Below are 18,271 nucleotides of genomic sequence, written 5' to 3' on the forward strand. Positions count from 1 at the left end.
AACAAATACAGTTTTAGTTGGGTAAAGTGACGATCAGTTATGCATGAACAACTACTAGTAAAATTGACCAACTAACTTACCATCTGTTATATCTTGAAACGAAAATCGCAGCTTATCAGTCAACACGGAACATGCACAATTGAACCTATGTAAAACATAGCTGGCAGATTGCCAGAAAATAGCCGCAATCGATTCGTAGATCGGCAGTCTAAAAAAAACAGTAAGACAGACCAAAAAAATTCGTCTTTTCATTGAAGGCTGATCTAATATATTTTGATTAAAAATCTGTATAAAAAATTGCTGCCTCTATTAGCTGATCTCAAATAACCTTCATTTAGAGTGACACACACCCATTTGACCTTATCTCTTTGAATTAAAGTAAATAAAAGTCAATTTCAAAGTGAGGAAGTCATTTTTGAGAGTGAGGTAAGTCAAGTGTGACCAAAAATTTAATCACGCGCATGAACAAAATAACTCGCTCCACTAAGAGCGAAAAATGACGTCACACATGCAATTCAGTTAAAATTGCATGAACGAATGAACAAAAAGTGGCTGTGACGTCATATGGTCGTAACAAAAATCATGACGCGAAATAAAAAACATAGCAGGACAAGTCCTGACGTACAATTCAAATAATTTTCATTGACTAAATAGAAAAACTAGACCGAGAATGGACTATGAGTGAATTCAGAAAAACATTTTAAGAAAATCAGAACAAAAAAATAAGAAAAAAAAACAGAAAATTAATATCAAAATGCCGCATGTGATTAAAAAAACCCCTAGCGAGAAATGAAAATTTAATTCAAACAAAAAACTAGGCCTAGAATGAGCTGTGAATGGATTGGGAAAACCAGTTAGACAAAAATCCGATCCAAAATATCGAAAAAACAGTAAAAATCAGAGTGAAATTGCCGCATGTGAACAAAAAACTACTACCGAGAAACCGAATTTTTGTTCAAACACCGTTTTCTCACTCTACTTTCAAATTAGAGCGAAAAAAATTCACGCCGCAAAACCACTCGCTTTTTCGCTCCATTTCCTGTTTCGGCGTGACCAAAATCACTACTCCAATTTGACTTCGAAAATCATGAAAATGTGTGAACAGATCTTAAAAAAAACAAAAACATAGCCGGAAGAAATTCCGGAAACGACTCGAAGTGAAAACCCACTTAAACGCCATCCTACTACTCATCAAACAAAACGTGCCTTCACTAATTTATGATTATCTTGAAACAAAACCATGAAACAAAGAAATACAATAAAATCAAATCTGTTAAAACATGATAAAAAATCTGATAAAATTTTGTTATAAATTGAGATCCCGAAAAAACAATCTCTGCCAAAATAACTTCATCAAAACAACTAGTACTTACTAAAACCACTTATGTGAACTTTGAAAAAATAGTAGGCTAAATTATGAAAAGAAAGCTCTTAAAAACCACTTTCACTGAAAAACTGGAAAAAGTTATCAAATTTAAAATTTCAAAAGCATATAAATCCAAAGAAAAAATCCCATCAGCCAATAGGGTATCCAGATGCTCGTAAAACAATAGGCAAGTCATAATAGGCTAAGAAATTTTGCTAAAAACAGAAAAAAAAACGAAAAACTGCAAAAAATTAAGAAAAATAGTTCCAATTTTCGCCAATTTTTTGTCATATTTCTCCATAAAAAAATGATTCTTACCCACAAAACTGTAACCAAATGTTATCAGAAATTTGCTCAAGTAGAAGGGGTTTCTTCAATACCCATTTGAGCCAGTAACACAAAATAATCGTCAAAAAAACGCAAAAATGAGCCTGAAAATCAGCAAAATACATTTAAAACCTCCGAATTATCATAAAATTCATATGAATTTCCAAAAACCTTCAAAGCACTACCGAAACCAGCCTAAAAGTAAAACAAAACCATAACCAAACCTTTTAACCAAAATAAATAAAAAAAACTGCTTTAAAATGCCGCACGTGAACAAAAAAATTTCGCTCGCTTAGAGAAAATTTTTTCACACATCAATTTCTCGCTCTCTCAAAAACAGCGGTATGAACAGAAACCACTCTTTTCTCTCCGCTCTTCACTTTTTTTCAGCACCAAAATCACTCCAAATTTTTTCACGCGTTTCATTTCCCGCTTCAAAAATCTCTCCAATAAAATTGATTAAAAAAAAGGACTTCTCCAATACTCCTCTTCGAGTCGTAAAAAGACAGCGCCCCAATACAATTCAAATTCTTTGAATTGTAAAACATAGCCGGCAGATTGCCGGAATAGCTGCGAAATAGACTTGCGTGCCGTAAAATACAGATGGAAAAAGATACAGAAGTGAGTTGATAATAGTTATCGCCGCCGCCTATAAAACTTACAAAGTTTATTTCAAAGGAGGTTGTTTTTGGGTGCAAAAAAATTTTCCCTGTCTCGTCTCGAACCGGCGATCTCCGGATTAACAGCCAGTCGCCTTAACCACTCGGCGGTCGGACCATACAATCTGTTTTCTTACAATCAACTTTGTTTTAGGAACAGATTCTGTTTCTGAATAACCGCAATTTAGGTCACGCAGAAAGCGTGAAATCAAGCGCGAAAAAGCCATTTAAGCAGTGACGAGACAGAATGTTCTAGAACAAATGTAAAACGAAAATGAAGCGTCAGACGACGAAACAAAAAAAACCAAGAGCACCGCAATATAGCTACGCTCAGCTTACAGCTTCGCAGCTATAAAAACCAAGAGAAGGCCAATAATAGCCCCAGCTATCGCTGTGCGGCTATTAATCAATCAGACACGCTAATAGAAGAATTAGAGCAAATACTGATTCTGGCTGCCGAAAAACTGGACCGTTTGCAAGATTAACTCAAGTTGTCATTGAACGCATGATCAGATTTGGACATTGTATGGTACTATTTGTGAAAACATTGTTGCTTTCCCTCATTCTCTGATAATGAAAATGACGAATTGAAAGCATTTCAGATGACGCCCCTACTAAACACAGCAAAATTGAACTGATTTTGTCATTCAAGATTCTTTAGCTAACCTGGCCTTTTCTTCAGTCTTCTTTTCGGCTGTGATGGCTTCTTCGAGTGCGGCATTGAAGTCTCTCTCCTTGAGTGACATTTCGTCCTCTAACTCCTGACTCTTCCTGTTAAGGTAGGCTACCTCTTTCAGAGCACTCTCCCTTGCAGCGTCCGTTTCCACCAACTAAAAACATCAAGACGTTTAAAAACATAGCCGGCAGATTGCCGGAATAGCTGCGAAAGAATAGACCTGCGTGCCATATAATAGAGATAGAAACAGATACAGATCTAAATTGAAAAATAAATCGACGCCGCTCAAAAAACTAGGCTAAAAAACATTCAGAGATAAATCAATAAAGGTTGTTAAAATTCGTTCCACAGAAGCCTCTTATTAGGGACCTTTACAGCACATATGAGTTCCTTTGACCTTAAACAAATTCAAATTAAACTTAAGTTTTAAAGTGCAAAAGTCATTTTATTGAGTGAGGTAAGTCACGTATGATCAAAATCTAATCACGCAAATAACCTAAAAAATTATCGCTAAAGCGAGTGAGAAATGACGTCACGCGCGCAAATGCCGTTAGTGAGAGGAAGAAGTCATTCAGAAAATTTGACTTTTTCAGCTTTGCTGTGTGAACAAATGTAAAACGAAAAAAGAGCGTCAGACGACGAAACAAAAAACATAGCCGGAAGAACTCCGGAAGCGACTCGAAGCGTCAAAACTTCACTAACAAAACCGTAATATCAGCGCAAGCCCCTACCTTTTGTAATAAACCATTAACTCACTGCCTCTCCAGGTCTGCTCTAAAAATTGGTGAAACTTAAACCACTGTCACCAAGAGAAAAATGCAATAAAATTTTATATTATTGAAAACGTTTAGTAACGTTAAAAAATCCGAAAAGATTAAGGTCGTCAAAAAACTGATAGTCTGAAAAAGCTGACAAGGTTATTAATTGCCCTGAAATAATTCATCATTCTAATCTGAAAAAGATCGCGAAAGCAAACGGCAGATAATAATCTTAGAAACTAAGTTAAATCTTTTCAAAAAAGAAAGCTCAAATTTAAGAATCAGAAAACACCTATATTTAGACTTCTAATCACTGCGATTAAGACAAAAAATAACACACCTGTTCCTTGTTTTACATAAGCTAGATAACATGATTTCATACCAAATCAAAAATAAAATGAAAGTTAAAAATCAAATAAAAAAATTCACGAAAAACGAATACATTTCATTGTTCAGCACTCAAGACATAGAAAAGATAACTAGTCATCAGATACAAAGATCTATCCTCCTGAAGAGAACAAAAATAGTAAAAAGCAGAATTCATAATTAAGAAACATTGAAACATTTTGCAAAAAATGTTCAAAAAACTTTTAAGACTGAATTTATGAAAAAGTTTTAATTGTTTTTCAAAAACTTAGCGCCAAAAAATGACTGAATTTTAATTGAAACGAAATTAAACTCCCTCATGTTGCACAAAAAGACTATTTCTAGCAATTACAACCAAAATACAAACAAAAAAAAACAGACGAAAATTGGAAAAAATACAAAAATCGGATTAGCATATGTACATTTTTACAAAAATAAAATACATCGAGGTAGAAAGAGGCCTTGAGTATATGAATTATCAAAGAGAAGTTGAACTATTAACTGATTTTTGACAAAAAACGGTTAAAAGATCCAAAAATGAAGAAATTAATAGAAAAAAAGCCAAAAAATAACTAAAAAAATCAAGAAATATGTGCCAATTTTCAACTTGAAACGCATTTTCAGGCTCTGCAAAACACTGTGGCATCAATTTCCGAGGTTGACATTTCAATATAGTATCGAATAAAATTTATTTCTACAAGAAACCACACTAAAAGCAAAAAAATAGGGCCACTTAGACGAAAAAACGGCTAAAAACGGTTATCTATATGTGCCATTCAGTCAAAAACTACTTTTCAAAGTCAAAAAGTCATTCACTAAACGCAGCACATGATCAAAAAACTTCTCTCGCTTAGCGAAAATCTGTTCACGAAGACAGCTTTTCTCACTTTCGCTTTTAGGTCAAAATGCCGCGTGAACAAATCTACTTCCTGTAAAAAAAAAAAGACCGAGAGAAAACCAATACTCCTCTTCGAGTCGTAAAAAAACCAAGAGCACCGCAATATAGCTACGCTCAGCTTACAGCTTCGCAGCTATAAAAAATGAGCGATAAGTGAGCCAAATATCATTTGACTCTACGCTGAATAGCATAAATGAAAGAAATTTATTAGCAATGGATTGAGAATTGAAAAAATGAGAAAATGTTTTAAAGCTTGTGCGATTCGAAAAATTTGTATCAAAAATGAAGCAGGCTCATGTCAATACGGCAAATTTGGTACTTCATCTCGAAGACTATAAGATACCTTCGTCTTGAGAGCGTGTATCTCGTTCTTAGCATCCTCCACTTTGTTCTCCAATCTGTCAATGTTGGCGTGCAGCTCAGTGCCCTCTTGTGTCTTCTGTGCGATCTCTCCCTCGCACGTCTTGATCTTCCTCCTGCACTCCTGTGCCTCCCTTCTAGCCTCCACCCTCTGCTTGTCCACTTCTCTCAGCTGGTTTCTCTGGTCATTTGCTTCACGCACTATCTCGTTCTTCGTCTGCTCCAGCACTGAAAGTGCCAATCAAGATTAAATTACACCGTGATTCAAGAATGAAAAAACACCATTTGTCACTAACAACACCATTAATTATATTTTTTTAAAATTATGAACTTAATAACGGAGCTACAATGCGGAAATTGGCAATTGGAATCAAGCAAGATAAACGTAATGAATTTTTCTGCAAATTGTGATGCAACTCCGAAAAACATTGTAATAGAAACCAATTTGCCATTTCTGACACTTACTTGCGATGCGCTGGTTCCTCTCCTCGACATTGCGGAACAGGTTTGTCTTCTCGTTTTCCAGCTTCTTGATGTTGTTCCTGAGCTGCTCGTTGGCACTGTTGATGGCCTCCTTCTCACTCTGCTCAGCACTGATCACCCTCTTCAATTCCAGATTCTCTTTCCTCACCAGGTCACGTGCATCCTCACCTGTAACTCACAACCAGTCCGATTATGGATTTGGCTATAATTGGTTGTCGTAAACACACAAATCTCTTGATGTTTCACAATCCCTCTCAAATTTGAAGTCTAAAAACATAGCTGGCAGATTGCCAGAAAACAGCCGCAATAGATTTGTAGATAGGCAGTCTAAAAAAAACAGTGAAAAAGACAGACCAAAAAAATTCGTCTTTTCATTGAAGGCTGATCTAATATATTTTGATTAAAAATCTGTATAAAATATTGCTGCCTCTATTAGCTGATATCAAATAACCTTCATTTAGAGTGACACACACCCATTTGACAGTATCTCTTTGAATTAAAGTAAATAAAAGTCAAATTCAAAGTGAGGAAGTCATTTTTGAGAGTGAGGTAAGTCAAGTGTGACCAAAAATTTAATTACGCACATGAACAAAACATAGCCGGCAGATTGCCGGAATAGCTACAAAAGGATAGACCTGCGTGTCATATAATAGAGATAGAAACAGATACAGATCTAAATTGAAAAAAAAATCGAGGCCGCTCAAAAAACTAGGCTAAAAAACATTCAGCGATTAATTAATAAAGGTAGTTAAAATTCATTCCACAGAAGCCTCCTATTAGGGCACTTTACTGCACATATGAGTTCTTTTGACCTTTAAACTAATTCAAATTAAACTTAAGTTTTAAAGAGCAAAAGTCATTTTACTGAGTGAGGTAAGTCACGTATGATCAAAATCTAAACACGCAAATAACCTAAAAACTTTAGCTAAAGCGAGTGAGAAATGACGTCAAGCGCGCAAATGCCGTTAGTGAGAGGAAGAAGTCATTCAGAAAATTTGACTTTTTCGGCTTTGCTGTGTGATCAAATGTAAAACGAAAAAAGAGTGTCAGACGACGAAACAAAAAAACATAGCCGGAAGAAATCCGGAAGCGACTCGAAGCGTCAAAGATTCACAAACAAAAACCTTAAAAGCAGCGGAAGCCATTACCTTTTGAATTAAACCTTTAACTCATTACCTCCCCAGGTCTGATCTATAAATTAGTGAAAATTAAACCACTGTCACCAAGAGAAACAAGATGCAGCAAAACTTTATATTATTGAAAACGTTTGGTAACGTCGAAAAAAGTCCAAAAAATTCAAATGGTCAAATAACTGCTCAACTGAAAAAACGAACAAGGCTATCAATTGCCCTCAAATAGCTCATGATACTAATCTCAAAAAGATCTCGAAAGCAAACGGCAGATAATAATCAAGAAACTACGATAAATTTTTCGAAGAGAATGCTCAAATTTAAGCACCAGAAAGCCACTACAATTAGATTTCTAATCACTGCATATAAGACAAAAAAACAACACATACTTCTTGCTTGTTGTACATATGCTAGACAACATGATTTCATACTAATTGCAAAATTAAATTGATCATAGAAGACAAGCAGCAGAATATTCAAAGGCAAGAAATCGCTTGAATTAATACCCAGGCCGGAAGAAAGTTGCAGTAAATAGTAGGAAGTGGAAATTTTGGAAAAGGATTGCTAGCAAACTCTCATTACTGCCTTATGTTGAATGAAAACAATTCCAAAACAAAGAAATTACGAAAATCTAAGAAAAAAGCTGAAATGATTCAATTTTAACAACCGAAAAAATTAATATACCGAAAAAAATTTAGGTGCCAGGACAAAGCTAGAATGATACTAACTAGAATGTGAAAAATATGGACACAATGAAAGGAACACTGTAATTAAAAGACATCCTTGATTTTTGAAAGTAGAAAATAAAATTTAAAAATCAAGAAAAACGAATACATTTCATTGTTCATTATTCGAGACATAGAAAAGATAACGAGTCATCCGATACAAATATCTAATCTCTTGAAGAGAACAAAAAATAGGCAAAAGCAGAATTCAAACATACCAAACATTGAAACATTTTAAAAAAAAAGGTCAAAAAAACTTTTAATACTGCATTTACGAAAGTTTTAAGTGTTTTTCAAAAACTTAACGCCAAAAAATGATTGAAATTGTATTGAAACGAATTTAAAGTCCCTCATGTTGCACAAAAACACTATTTCTAGTGATTAAAACCAAAACACAAACAAAAAACTACCAAAATCGGATTAGCATATGTACAATTTTATAAAACAAAATTACATCGAGGTAGAAAGAGGCGTTGAGTATATGAATTGTCAATAAGAAGTTGCCAAATGAACTGATTTTTGACAAAAAGACGGCTAAATATCCAAAAATGAAGAAATTAATAGAAAAAAAGCCAAAAACTAACAAAAAAAATCAAGAAATATGTTCCAATTTTGAACTTGAAACGCATTTTCGGGCTCTGCAAAACACTGTGGCATCAATTTCTGAGGATGACATTTCAATATAGCATCGAATAAAATTTATTTCTACAAAAAACCAAATTACAGGCAAAAAAACTGCGCCACTTAGACGAAAAACGGCTAAAAACGGTTATCTATATGTGCCATTCAGTCAAAAACTACTTTTTAAAGTCAAAAAGTCATTCACTAAGCGCGGCGCATGATCAAAAAACTTTTCTCGCTCAGAAAAAATTAGTTCACACGGCAATTTTACTCACTTTTGCTTTTAGGTCAAAACAGCGTCTGAACGAATAGTATTTCCGGTAAAAAAAAAACCTTAAGAAAACCAATACTCCTCTTCGAGTCGTAAAAAACCAAGAGCACCGCAATATAGCTCGCTCCACTAAGAGCGAAAACTGACGTCACACATGCAATTCAGTTAAAATTGAATGAACGAATGAACAAAAAGTGCCTGTGACGTCATATGGTCGTAACAAAAATCATGACGACGAAAAAAACCAAGAGAAGGCCAATAATAGCCCCAGCTATCGCTGTGCGGCTATTAACCATAAAAGTAATCCTCATCACAACAATTCTTTCTCCAAAATATTTAATTTCTCCTTGCATTTGGCAGTAGCTTTTTTCAGCTTATCGAAATATTTTGTGCAGTTACCGTTGGTCTTTTGTTAAGAAGTTCTTACCTGTTTTCATTTTTTGAGCTACTATATTACCGTCAAGAGCACACTACCACGTCGCCCAACTAGCATTTATAATGCTCAATATGGTCTCAAAAATAAAGGCTCAACGACATTAATTGCATTGGGACTAATTAGTTATTTTAAGCATACAAGCCACACAGTTTAAATCAAAGCTATTGCCTATTATGTCATAGTGTGGTACTAACCTTCCTTGATGACCCTGTGTGCATCTCCCAGCTCTCGTCTCTGTTGCTCCTTCTGCTCCTCAGAAGAAGTCAGGTGGCTCTTCAACTCATGGATCTCGTGGTTCAACTCGTCCTTGTCTCCATTCAACACTCCAATCTGCTCTTTCAACTGCTTCTCGTTATTAGCAGCCAGGTCTCTACAACCAACAATTTGATTAGGCTACTTGCACAAAGATTTCAATTGCGATAAACCTCGATCTATAACAATTTTGGCAGATTATTTTTTTAAATGAAACGAAACCCGATAAGTAACGATCTCTAACATTATTTCCGTTTCATTGTGTATAGTAGAAAGGCATGATCAAAATCTTCCCAGCTGTGCAGTTAAATTCAAAGAGATCAAAACCAGACAAAGATTTTGGGATCTTAAACGTTGCCTTGGTAGCCATCAATGAAAGGTAATGGTAGCCATCAATGACTATTGTAATAAAAACTTGATGGAACCATCCATTTCCTCTATGACATCCTTTCCAACAATCTGGGAAATCTCATATTACGAGCTTCTTTTTATGAGAAAAATGTCTCATGGATTGTGGTAACTGTTACTCGTTGAGCCCAATTTAGCCAAAGATCGAATTTTTTCAACTTATTTTCAGCAGTATATATTGATGCATTATCAAAATATGGCACTGACTTGGTGTCTTCTAGAACATTCTCGAGGTCTTTGATCTGTTCGTCCTTCTTCAGTTCAGTCTGCTGGGCCTTCTCCATTGTGTCGTACAGTTGTCCCTTTAGCCCATCCACGTCTCCCTTGAGCTGTTCGTTGGCCTGGTTAGACTTGTTCAGTCTGTCTGTGATCCTCACTCTCTCAGCCTCGGCTAAGTGCAACGCCTGCAATCAGAGGCAGATAAAAAATAACATTCATTTTTTTATTACATTTTTGCTCAAGATCTTCAAAGTACTCGATAAGAAATACTTCTGCCATCATTTTTGTCAATTTCTATTGTTTTTTCCCTTTTCTGTCATCATCTGTGATATATGTTGTCAAGCGAAAAAATTCATAAAAACGAGATACGCGACTATAATAATTGCTTTAAACTTTTAAGAGCAATTGCAGTCAATATTGGTAATTATAATCAAATATATTTCAGGACGATCTCATCGAAAATAGCTTTTGATTTTAGAAAGAAAGAATTTATTTCGCTAATGCGAGGGCAAATTACGAGGTCCTGAGACCTTCTGTTTCAAAATGCCCATATATACACAACGGTATTCAAACATTTTGACATCTTCAACTAGTACACACCTGTTGTTTGTCATTCTCTGCCATGAGCAGACTTTCGTCTCTGTCCTTGTGTACGGCTGCTATCTCCTCCTTCAACTGTGCAACTGTCTTCTCATGTTTGTCATCTGCCTCTTCTGATTCTGCTTTGGTCTTGGCCAGAATCGCCTCTCGCTCTTGTTCATACAGCTTCCTTTGTGTATCCTAGAACACAGAGTCATAATTTAAACCAGTGACCAGTGATTACAGAAAAGACATACTTATTGCAAGATTTTAGGAAGAACTTGAATCAACATGAAGACTTTGAACTATCCTTGTATGTTTTGTATCAACCAGCCCAACAAAATTTCTTGCAAAAATAGTACAGTCAAATTCAGTCTTTACGAATAAATTCACTAATAAAGGTTATAAAGAGAATTGCTGTTCACTAGTCAAGGATACTTCCAGCGGAGTAAACGTAGTCATCTACTTAGTCATCTATATTATCATAATATTGACTCGATCAAAACTTGTTCGTTAATCTTGGTTATAACATCCGCAACGCATTCAAACAAAATAAACCAAAACTTTGTGGAAATAAAATTAGGTTTAGATGTTTTTAACCAAACTGCTATCACCGAGATAGTCAACATCAGGCAATTTATACCGTACAATGATTGTTGAATGACAACTGGTAACAGTTCATGATGACAGCGGGAGAAGATTGTTTTAAAGCTCACAGGAGCTCTAAAATGAAGAGAGAAGCTTACCCATTGTAGTTGACTGGCTTGGAAAAGAGAAAAAGACATTAACAATTATCACAGCTTAAAATTAAGAAGAGCACAAAGATGAAAGACCACAACTGAGCTGATAACATAAGTTAGCAGAATATTAGATCACACTCACATAACGTCAGTAATGAAACGCCAGCGCTTCGTTTACGCAAATTAGCATTTTATTATCTAAAGATAAACCAGCTTGCATGCAAGTAAGTGTGTGAGCAGTAGCAGCTGAATACTTCAATATCTGCAAGAAAAGGTTTACACAATTTTAACTGAAAATTCGAGTCAATTTTCATGCACTTTTCGATCGGTACTCTTCTAATGAACGGACAAATCTATTTAAAATTTTGTCAATTCTGTTGCATATTTACTAAAATGTGAGAACACTATTGCTCTTTTGTATCATAGGCTCACTGGTCGGGCTGAAGACTACAATGGCAAAAATTCATTTTTTCTAAGGAATCATGAGTCATGGAAGCATGGAGTTTTAAAACACTTTCTGAGTGTTTTTCAATTAATCAAGGTTAACTTCATCTAGTTGAATTGGCAAATTGTTCTTGGTGATATTGCATCCACTTTGGTAATCAAGAAACTCATCAAGAAGCTCATCGATTTGGCTTGTGTACAACTTGATTTATTCCATAGCTACTCTATTGTCTTTCCTTTTTTGTCAAAATTACGGACAGTCTGCTTAAATAAATCCTTGCGTTTTCCGATTTTCACAAATCGTCTCTAAAGTTGGGAATGTTTTAATCCCCATCTATGCTACCATATTAAGTAGAATTGAATTATTTACTGCCTTATAGTCTAATGGATTAATTGTAATATCCACCCACCAATCACATTAGGAAACAAAAGTCTTTATTCGATGCAAGTACTCGCAATATTGTGGGCATGTAGGTTTAGAAAACAAATATTTGATCACAGCAGGGAAAAGGCAAGATTCGGAAAAGGCAACATATTTGGATACCAGCACGTATGCCTAACTATCATAAATGAAAGAATTTTTTCTCCATCTCAAAATACGATGAGATCTTTTGCTCACCTTTTCCCTGACGAGTCGGTCGACATCCTCATGGTGTTGCTCTTGTTCGTTCTTGAGTGCAACTTTGTGGTCTTTCTCCATCTGCTGCATGTAGGCACTGAGCTGGTCCTTTTCCCTCTCTTTCCTGCCAATCTCAATCTCCATCTCCTTCTGCAGTCTGCCACAGTCACTCTGCAGACTCTCAACCTACACACACACACACACACATACATACATTAGCTCATCAAAAGATATCAGAAGATAGCATAAATAATAATGATATAAAAATAATAATAATGAATTTCACTAAACTTGGTTTCACCAAGCTTAGTAAGTCCCTAACGGGGCTTGAATTTACTTTCACTCAAACACTGCCCTTCCATATGGGTATGATTTGTACTTAAAATTCTTCTTAGCTAAATCAAATAGATATTCTTTGACTTCTCTTTTGAATTTGGGAGGACATGAATATGGTTACATGACAATCAATATGGACTGGAAAATGACCTGAAAATCAAATGACAAATTGTGGCTTTTTCAACTACCTCATTTACGACAAAAGTTTTCAGATCAGTTGTGTTTTTCAAAAAATACATATTTCATCAAAATGATCACTGATCACACTTGCTTTGACTCATCTGCTGAGCGGTATTTGTCAATCAGATCATCTGTTGGCTACCTTTATGTTGCTTTCTTTTAAAGAATTTGATGTAATGTTTTCTTTTTTAATGTATTCCAAACCTCAAGTAAAACCAATTTTTATACCTAAAACCATACATAGAGTTAACACTCTTTCTCATGAATGTTACCAAACAGTGTTGAACATTTAGTCTAAAATTTTTAGTTCTAGTCAAATTGTTATCAAACAGTAGAAATGCCAACGTCTAAATTACCTTCTGTTGCAGATCTCCTTTTTCAGACTCAAGAGTGGACTTGACATTCTCCAGTTTGTTGTTGGCCTGGTTCAACTCCCACAGACTCCTCTCCAAAGCATCCTTGTCACTCTTGTATGCTGTGATCACTTCATTCTGCTGTCTCACTTCCCTCTCGCTGGCTGTGAGTGACGTCACAACATTCGCCTTCTCTCTCGTTAGTTCTTCCTTCTCTTTCGCCAGGATGGACAGTGACTGGCTGCTTTTTTGGAGCTCGTGCTTGGCATTCATTAGTTCTTCAGAGAGCGCCGCTTTGCTTCTAGAGACCTAAAAAATTGAATAAAACAATTAAGTGATGTCCAAGAGCTGAGATTTTTCTTAGGTTCCTGAGTGAATCCTGAAATAATCAGGTTGATAAAAGGCAGTTATGTATATAGTTGAAAGTAAAACATTCATTCACGTTTTGGCTTTCGAATCGGAATCAAGAGCCTTTGAAAGAGACTATCTATAATTAGTTGGCAATGTTTAGAATGAAAATATACTTACATTCTGCAGTTGCTCAAACAGATCACTCTTCTCTCGTCTGACCTGCATGAGTTCATTCTCTAACTTCTCATTGCTGTTCTCACTCATGTTCAACTGTTGCTCACTTGATATCTTCTCATTCTCAATCTCGTTCTTCTCCTGCTCTGTCTTCATCAACTCATCCCTGATCGCAGACTTCTCAAATTCCAGCTCTCCCTTCTCCATTGTCAAGGATGTCTTGTCAGCTTCAAGGGCCATTATCACCTATGGTCAAAAATACGTTACTGTAAACGTCCTCAACATTAGTAATACTAATCAATCCGCTGTTATAAACTGAGTTGCTGAAGTTAATTGTAATTCTGCGAGGCTCACGATAGCTGCTTTTTTAAAGAAATTTAACTGCAATTTTTAATTTTTGGTTGCAATTCGTAAATATGCCCGGTTAGAAAATGATGGGCAAAACATTATAATCTTTTTTACACCTCAAACACCGCTTCACTTTCTTCGGATAGGATGATGAAATCGAAAATTTTGTTCGACACGAACCTTATTGAGCTCAATCTTGTCCTGGCCCAATCCCTCATTCAACACTTGCATCTTCAACAAAGCGTCCCTCAGGGCAGCCTCCTCTTTCTTCAGCTTGTTATAACTCAATTCACCCTCAGCTTTGGCCAACTCTGTTCTAGACAATGTCTCATTGAGTTCTGCTTTTTCTTGTTGGAGTACTTCCTTCTCCAGTACGTGTTTCTTCATTTCTTCAGTCACAAATGTCAGCTCCTCTCGCAGGTGTTGCATTTGGCCATCCTGGTTTCGGATATGCTCAGTGCTAAATATACAGCATATAAGTTATATCAATAGCCACTAGAAAAGCGCAGGCAAAAAATCATCAGAAAACCGTACTGAAATATCTCAAATTATTGACACAAAATACCTGCAAAATTATCATGAAAACAGAAATATGATGAACTGCTCATCCTTTAACAGAACAATCTGCCCTATCAGAATTAAACCTTCCGTTATTATTTATATGGGACTTATCAATACCTTCCGACTAAACCCAATGCCTCTTCCGATTCAACTGTTTCGTTTTAGTCTGTTTTTTTAATCAAATCAGTTTAAAGTATTATTAAGTAGAAGAACGGTTGAAAATGAATTCATAGTTTTACTAATTTAAAATCTGTGGACCAATTTGAATGAAGAAATCTTGAACAATTTTTAGCAGATTAAAATTGGAATGCTGGTCAAAAATTGCAATTTTAAATTTTTATATTTTGGTTGTTTTGTAAAGGAGCAATGGAATATTAACCAAGATTTTTAGAAAAACGTTTCAATTTACTGATCAGTGATGAACAAAGGAATCGTAATTAAGGAGACATACCATCTGGTGATCTCCTTGGCTTTCCTCTGGTTCTCCATCTCCATGTCTGCAACATTCTCCTCAAGAGCATCCCTCTTCATCTGCAGCTGATTGTTTCCATCTGTCAATTTCTCCTTCTCTCCCATCAACTCCTCACGACTCTTCACCAACTCGTCTCTGTAAAACAACCATCATATCACAGTTCTCGAACATTTAAAGATATTTTGTTTCATTGCTAAGACTGCACAAGTTTGAACAATGAACTGCTCATGCTCTAAAAAATCTAGGTTTGCCAAAATTAAACATAGCCGGCAGATTGCCGGAATAGCTGCGAAAGAATATACCTGCGTGTCATATAATAGAGATAGAAACAGATACAGATCTAAATTGAAAAAAAAATCGACGCCGCTCAAAAAACTAGGTAAAAAACATTCAGCGATAAATTAATAAAGCTTGTTAAAATTCATTCCGCAGAAGCCTCTTGTTAGGGACTTTTACTGCACAAATGAGTTCCTTTGACCTTTAACAAATTCAAACTAAACTTAAGTTTTAAAGTGCAAAAGTCATTTTATTGAGTGAGGTAAGTCACGTATGATCAAAATCTAATCACGCAAATAACCTAAAAACTTTTGCTAAAGCGAGTGAGAAATGACGTCACGCGCGCAAATGCCGTTAGCGAGAGGAAGAAGTCATTCGGAAAATGACTTTTTCAGCTTTGCTGTGTGAACAAATGTAAAACGAAATAGAGCGTCAGACGACGAAACAAAAAACATAGCAGGACAAGTCCTGACGTACAATTCAAAGCATTTTCATTGACTAAACGAAAAAACTAGACCTAGGATGGACTATGAGTGAACTGAGAAAACCATTTTTTTAAAAAATCAGATAAAAAAGAAAAAAAACAGAAAATCAATGTCAAAATGCCGCATGTGAACAAAAAAAACCACTAGCGAGAAATGAAAATTTAATTCAAACCAAAAACTAGGCTTAGAATGAGCTGTGAATGGATTGGGAAAACCATTTACAAAAAAATCCGATCCAAAAAATCGAAAAAACAGTAAAAATCAGAGTGAAATTGCCGCATGTGAACAAAAAACCACTACCGAGAAACCGAATTTTTGTTCAAACACCATTTCCTCACTCTACTTTAAAATTAGAGCGAAAAAAATTCACGCCGCAACACCACTCGCTTTTTCGCTCCATTTCCTGTTTCGGCGTGACCAAAATCACTACTCCAATTTGACTTCAAAAATCATGAAAATGTGTGAACAGATCTTAAAAAAAAAGACAGCGCCCCAATACAATTCAAATTCTTTGAATTGTAAAAACCCAAGAGCACCGCAATATAGCTTCGCTCAGCTTACAGCTTCGCAGCTATAAAAAGAAACACTTGAAATCCAGTTACAGATCAGTTACCATGTCAAAGGGAGTGTGAAGTCCAAAGTTCTTATAATTATAATGGCACAAATTTTAAAAAAAACTGCTGTTATTGTAATAATTAAGATATGCAAAGAATAATTTTCTTTAAAGTCTCATGAAACATGTAATGAAAATCAAGTTTTTGTTTTAAACAAAAATCACTTTATTTGTTGCATTTGTCACGAAAAAGAAGTTCACATTAAAGTATTTTCGGCACATGAATGATTCTCCTCAAGCTTCAAATTTTCAAAAAAAATTTGAGCGAAAATTTTTCGTTTATCTTTATTCTAAAGGAAAATTTGCGCTTAATTTAACAAAGGAGACATGTCATTGCTGCACCACCTTAAAAGCATTACTAGTCTAAGCTAGGCTTAGTATTTGATAAACCGTTTTCAAGACATGTTCTAAAATATATCAAACATTATGTATCCAATGTTGAGATGCACATTTGATGCATTTTACATTCGATGAATTAGAAACTGGCGTCCAACAAACATTCCTCGTTGCTCGCTAAAATAGTCCCACTGCGGTATAGTTTTAGCTGCTGGAATAGCTAAACATCTGAGGAGTATTGCCGCATGTGAACAAAAAACCACTACCAAGAAACCGAATTTTTGTTCAAACACCATTTCCTCACTCTACTTTAAAATTAGAGCGAAAAAAATTCACGCGGCAACACCACTCGCTTTTTCGCTCCATTTCCTGTTTCGGCGTGACCAAAATCACTACTCCAATTTGACTTCAAAAATCATGAAAATGTGTGAACAGATCTTAAAAAAGACAGCGCCCCAATACAATTCAAATTCTTTGAATTGTAAAAACCCAAGAGCACCGCAATATAGCTTCGCTCAGCTTACAGCTTCGCAGCTATAAAAAGAAACACTTGAATTCCAGTTACAGATCAGTTACCATGTCAAAGGGAGTGTGAAGTCCAAAGTTCTTATAATTATAATGGCACAAATTTTAAAAAAAACTGCTGTTATTGTAATAATTAAGATATGCAAAGTATAATTTTCTTTAAAGTCTCATGAAACATGTAATGAAAATCAAGTTTTTGTTTTAAACAAAAATCACTTTATTTGTTGCATTTGTCACGAAAAAGAAGTTCACATTAAAGTATTTTCGGCACATGAATGATTCTCCTCAAGCTTCAAATTTTCAAAAAAATTTTGAGCGAAAATTTTTCGTTTATCTTTATTCTAAAGGAAAATTTGCGCTTAATTTAACAAAGGAGACATGTCATTGCTGCACCACCTTAAAAGCATTGCTAGTCTAAGCTAGGCTTAGTATTTGATAAACCGTTTTCAAGACATGTTCTAAAATATATCAAACATTATGTATCCAATGTTGAGATGCACATTTGATGCATTTTACATTCGATGAATTAGAAATTGGCGTCCAACAAACATTCCTCGTTGCTCGCTAAAATAGTCCCACTGCGGTATAGTTTTAGCTGCTGGAATAGCTAAACATCTGAGGAGTTCTAGTGTCAGTACCTGAATCTCTCTAGCTGTGCCTTCTCACTGGAGACAATGTCCAGCTGTTTGGACTTCCTGTCCCTGTCTCTGCCAGTATCCTCCAATTTCTTCCTCATCTCGTCCACATCATCTTTGAACTTGCTCACCTGTCTCTCTAACTGCAGTCTCTGGTTGTACTCCTCTTCAAACTGTCTCTTCATACCACTGAACTTATCCTCGTTGTTTGTCAATTTGGAACGAGCTTCCTGAAAAACGAAACTTGTAATACTAAAAGGTTTGACCAAAACTTTCCCCCGCCAGCTTG

General features: G+C 35.5%; 1 protein-coding gene across 1 annotated transcript in view; it reads right to left on the minus strand.

Moving 5' to 3' along the window:
• The window catches only part of LOC142353698 (uncharacterized), a 99,022-nt gene that overhangs the window by 55,745 nt on the left and 25,006 nt on the right, over positions 1-18,271 (minus strand). Inside the window, exons 10-21 of the mRNA XM_075406022.1 lie at positions 17,986-18,212; positions 15,092-15,247; positions 14,260-14,539; positions 13,735-13,977; positions 13,210-13,515; positions 12,338-12,523; positions 10,556-10,735; positions 9,944-10,140; positions 9,271-9,446; positions 5,876-6,061; positions 5,394-5,638; positions 3,019-3,182 (exon numbers count right to left, since the gene is read on the minus strand). Of these exons, the coding sequence (XP_075262137.1) occupies positions 3,019-3,182; positions 5,394-5,638; positions 5,876-6,061; positions 9,271-9,446; positions 9,944-10,140; positions 10,556-10,735; positions 12,338-12,523; positions 13,210-13,515; positions 13,735-13,977; positions 14,260-14,539; positions 15,092-15,247; positions 17,986-18,212 (2,546 nt within the window). The remainder of the gene's footprint in view (positions 1-3,018; positions 3,183-5,393; positions 5,639-5,875; positions 6,062-9,270; positions 9,447-9,943; positions 10,141-10,555; positions 10,736-12,337; positions 12,524-13,209; positions 13,516-13,734; positions 13,978-14,259; positions 14,540-15,091; positions 15,248-17,985; positions 18,213-18,271) is intronic.

This window comes from Convolutriloba macropyga, chromosome 14 (assembly GCF_964194025.1).
Source record: "Convolutriloba macropyga chromosome 14, txConMacr16.3, whole genome shotgun sequence".
NCBI lineage: Eukaryota > Metazoa > Xenacoelomorpha > Acoela > Convolutidae > Convolutriloba > Convolutriloba macropyga.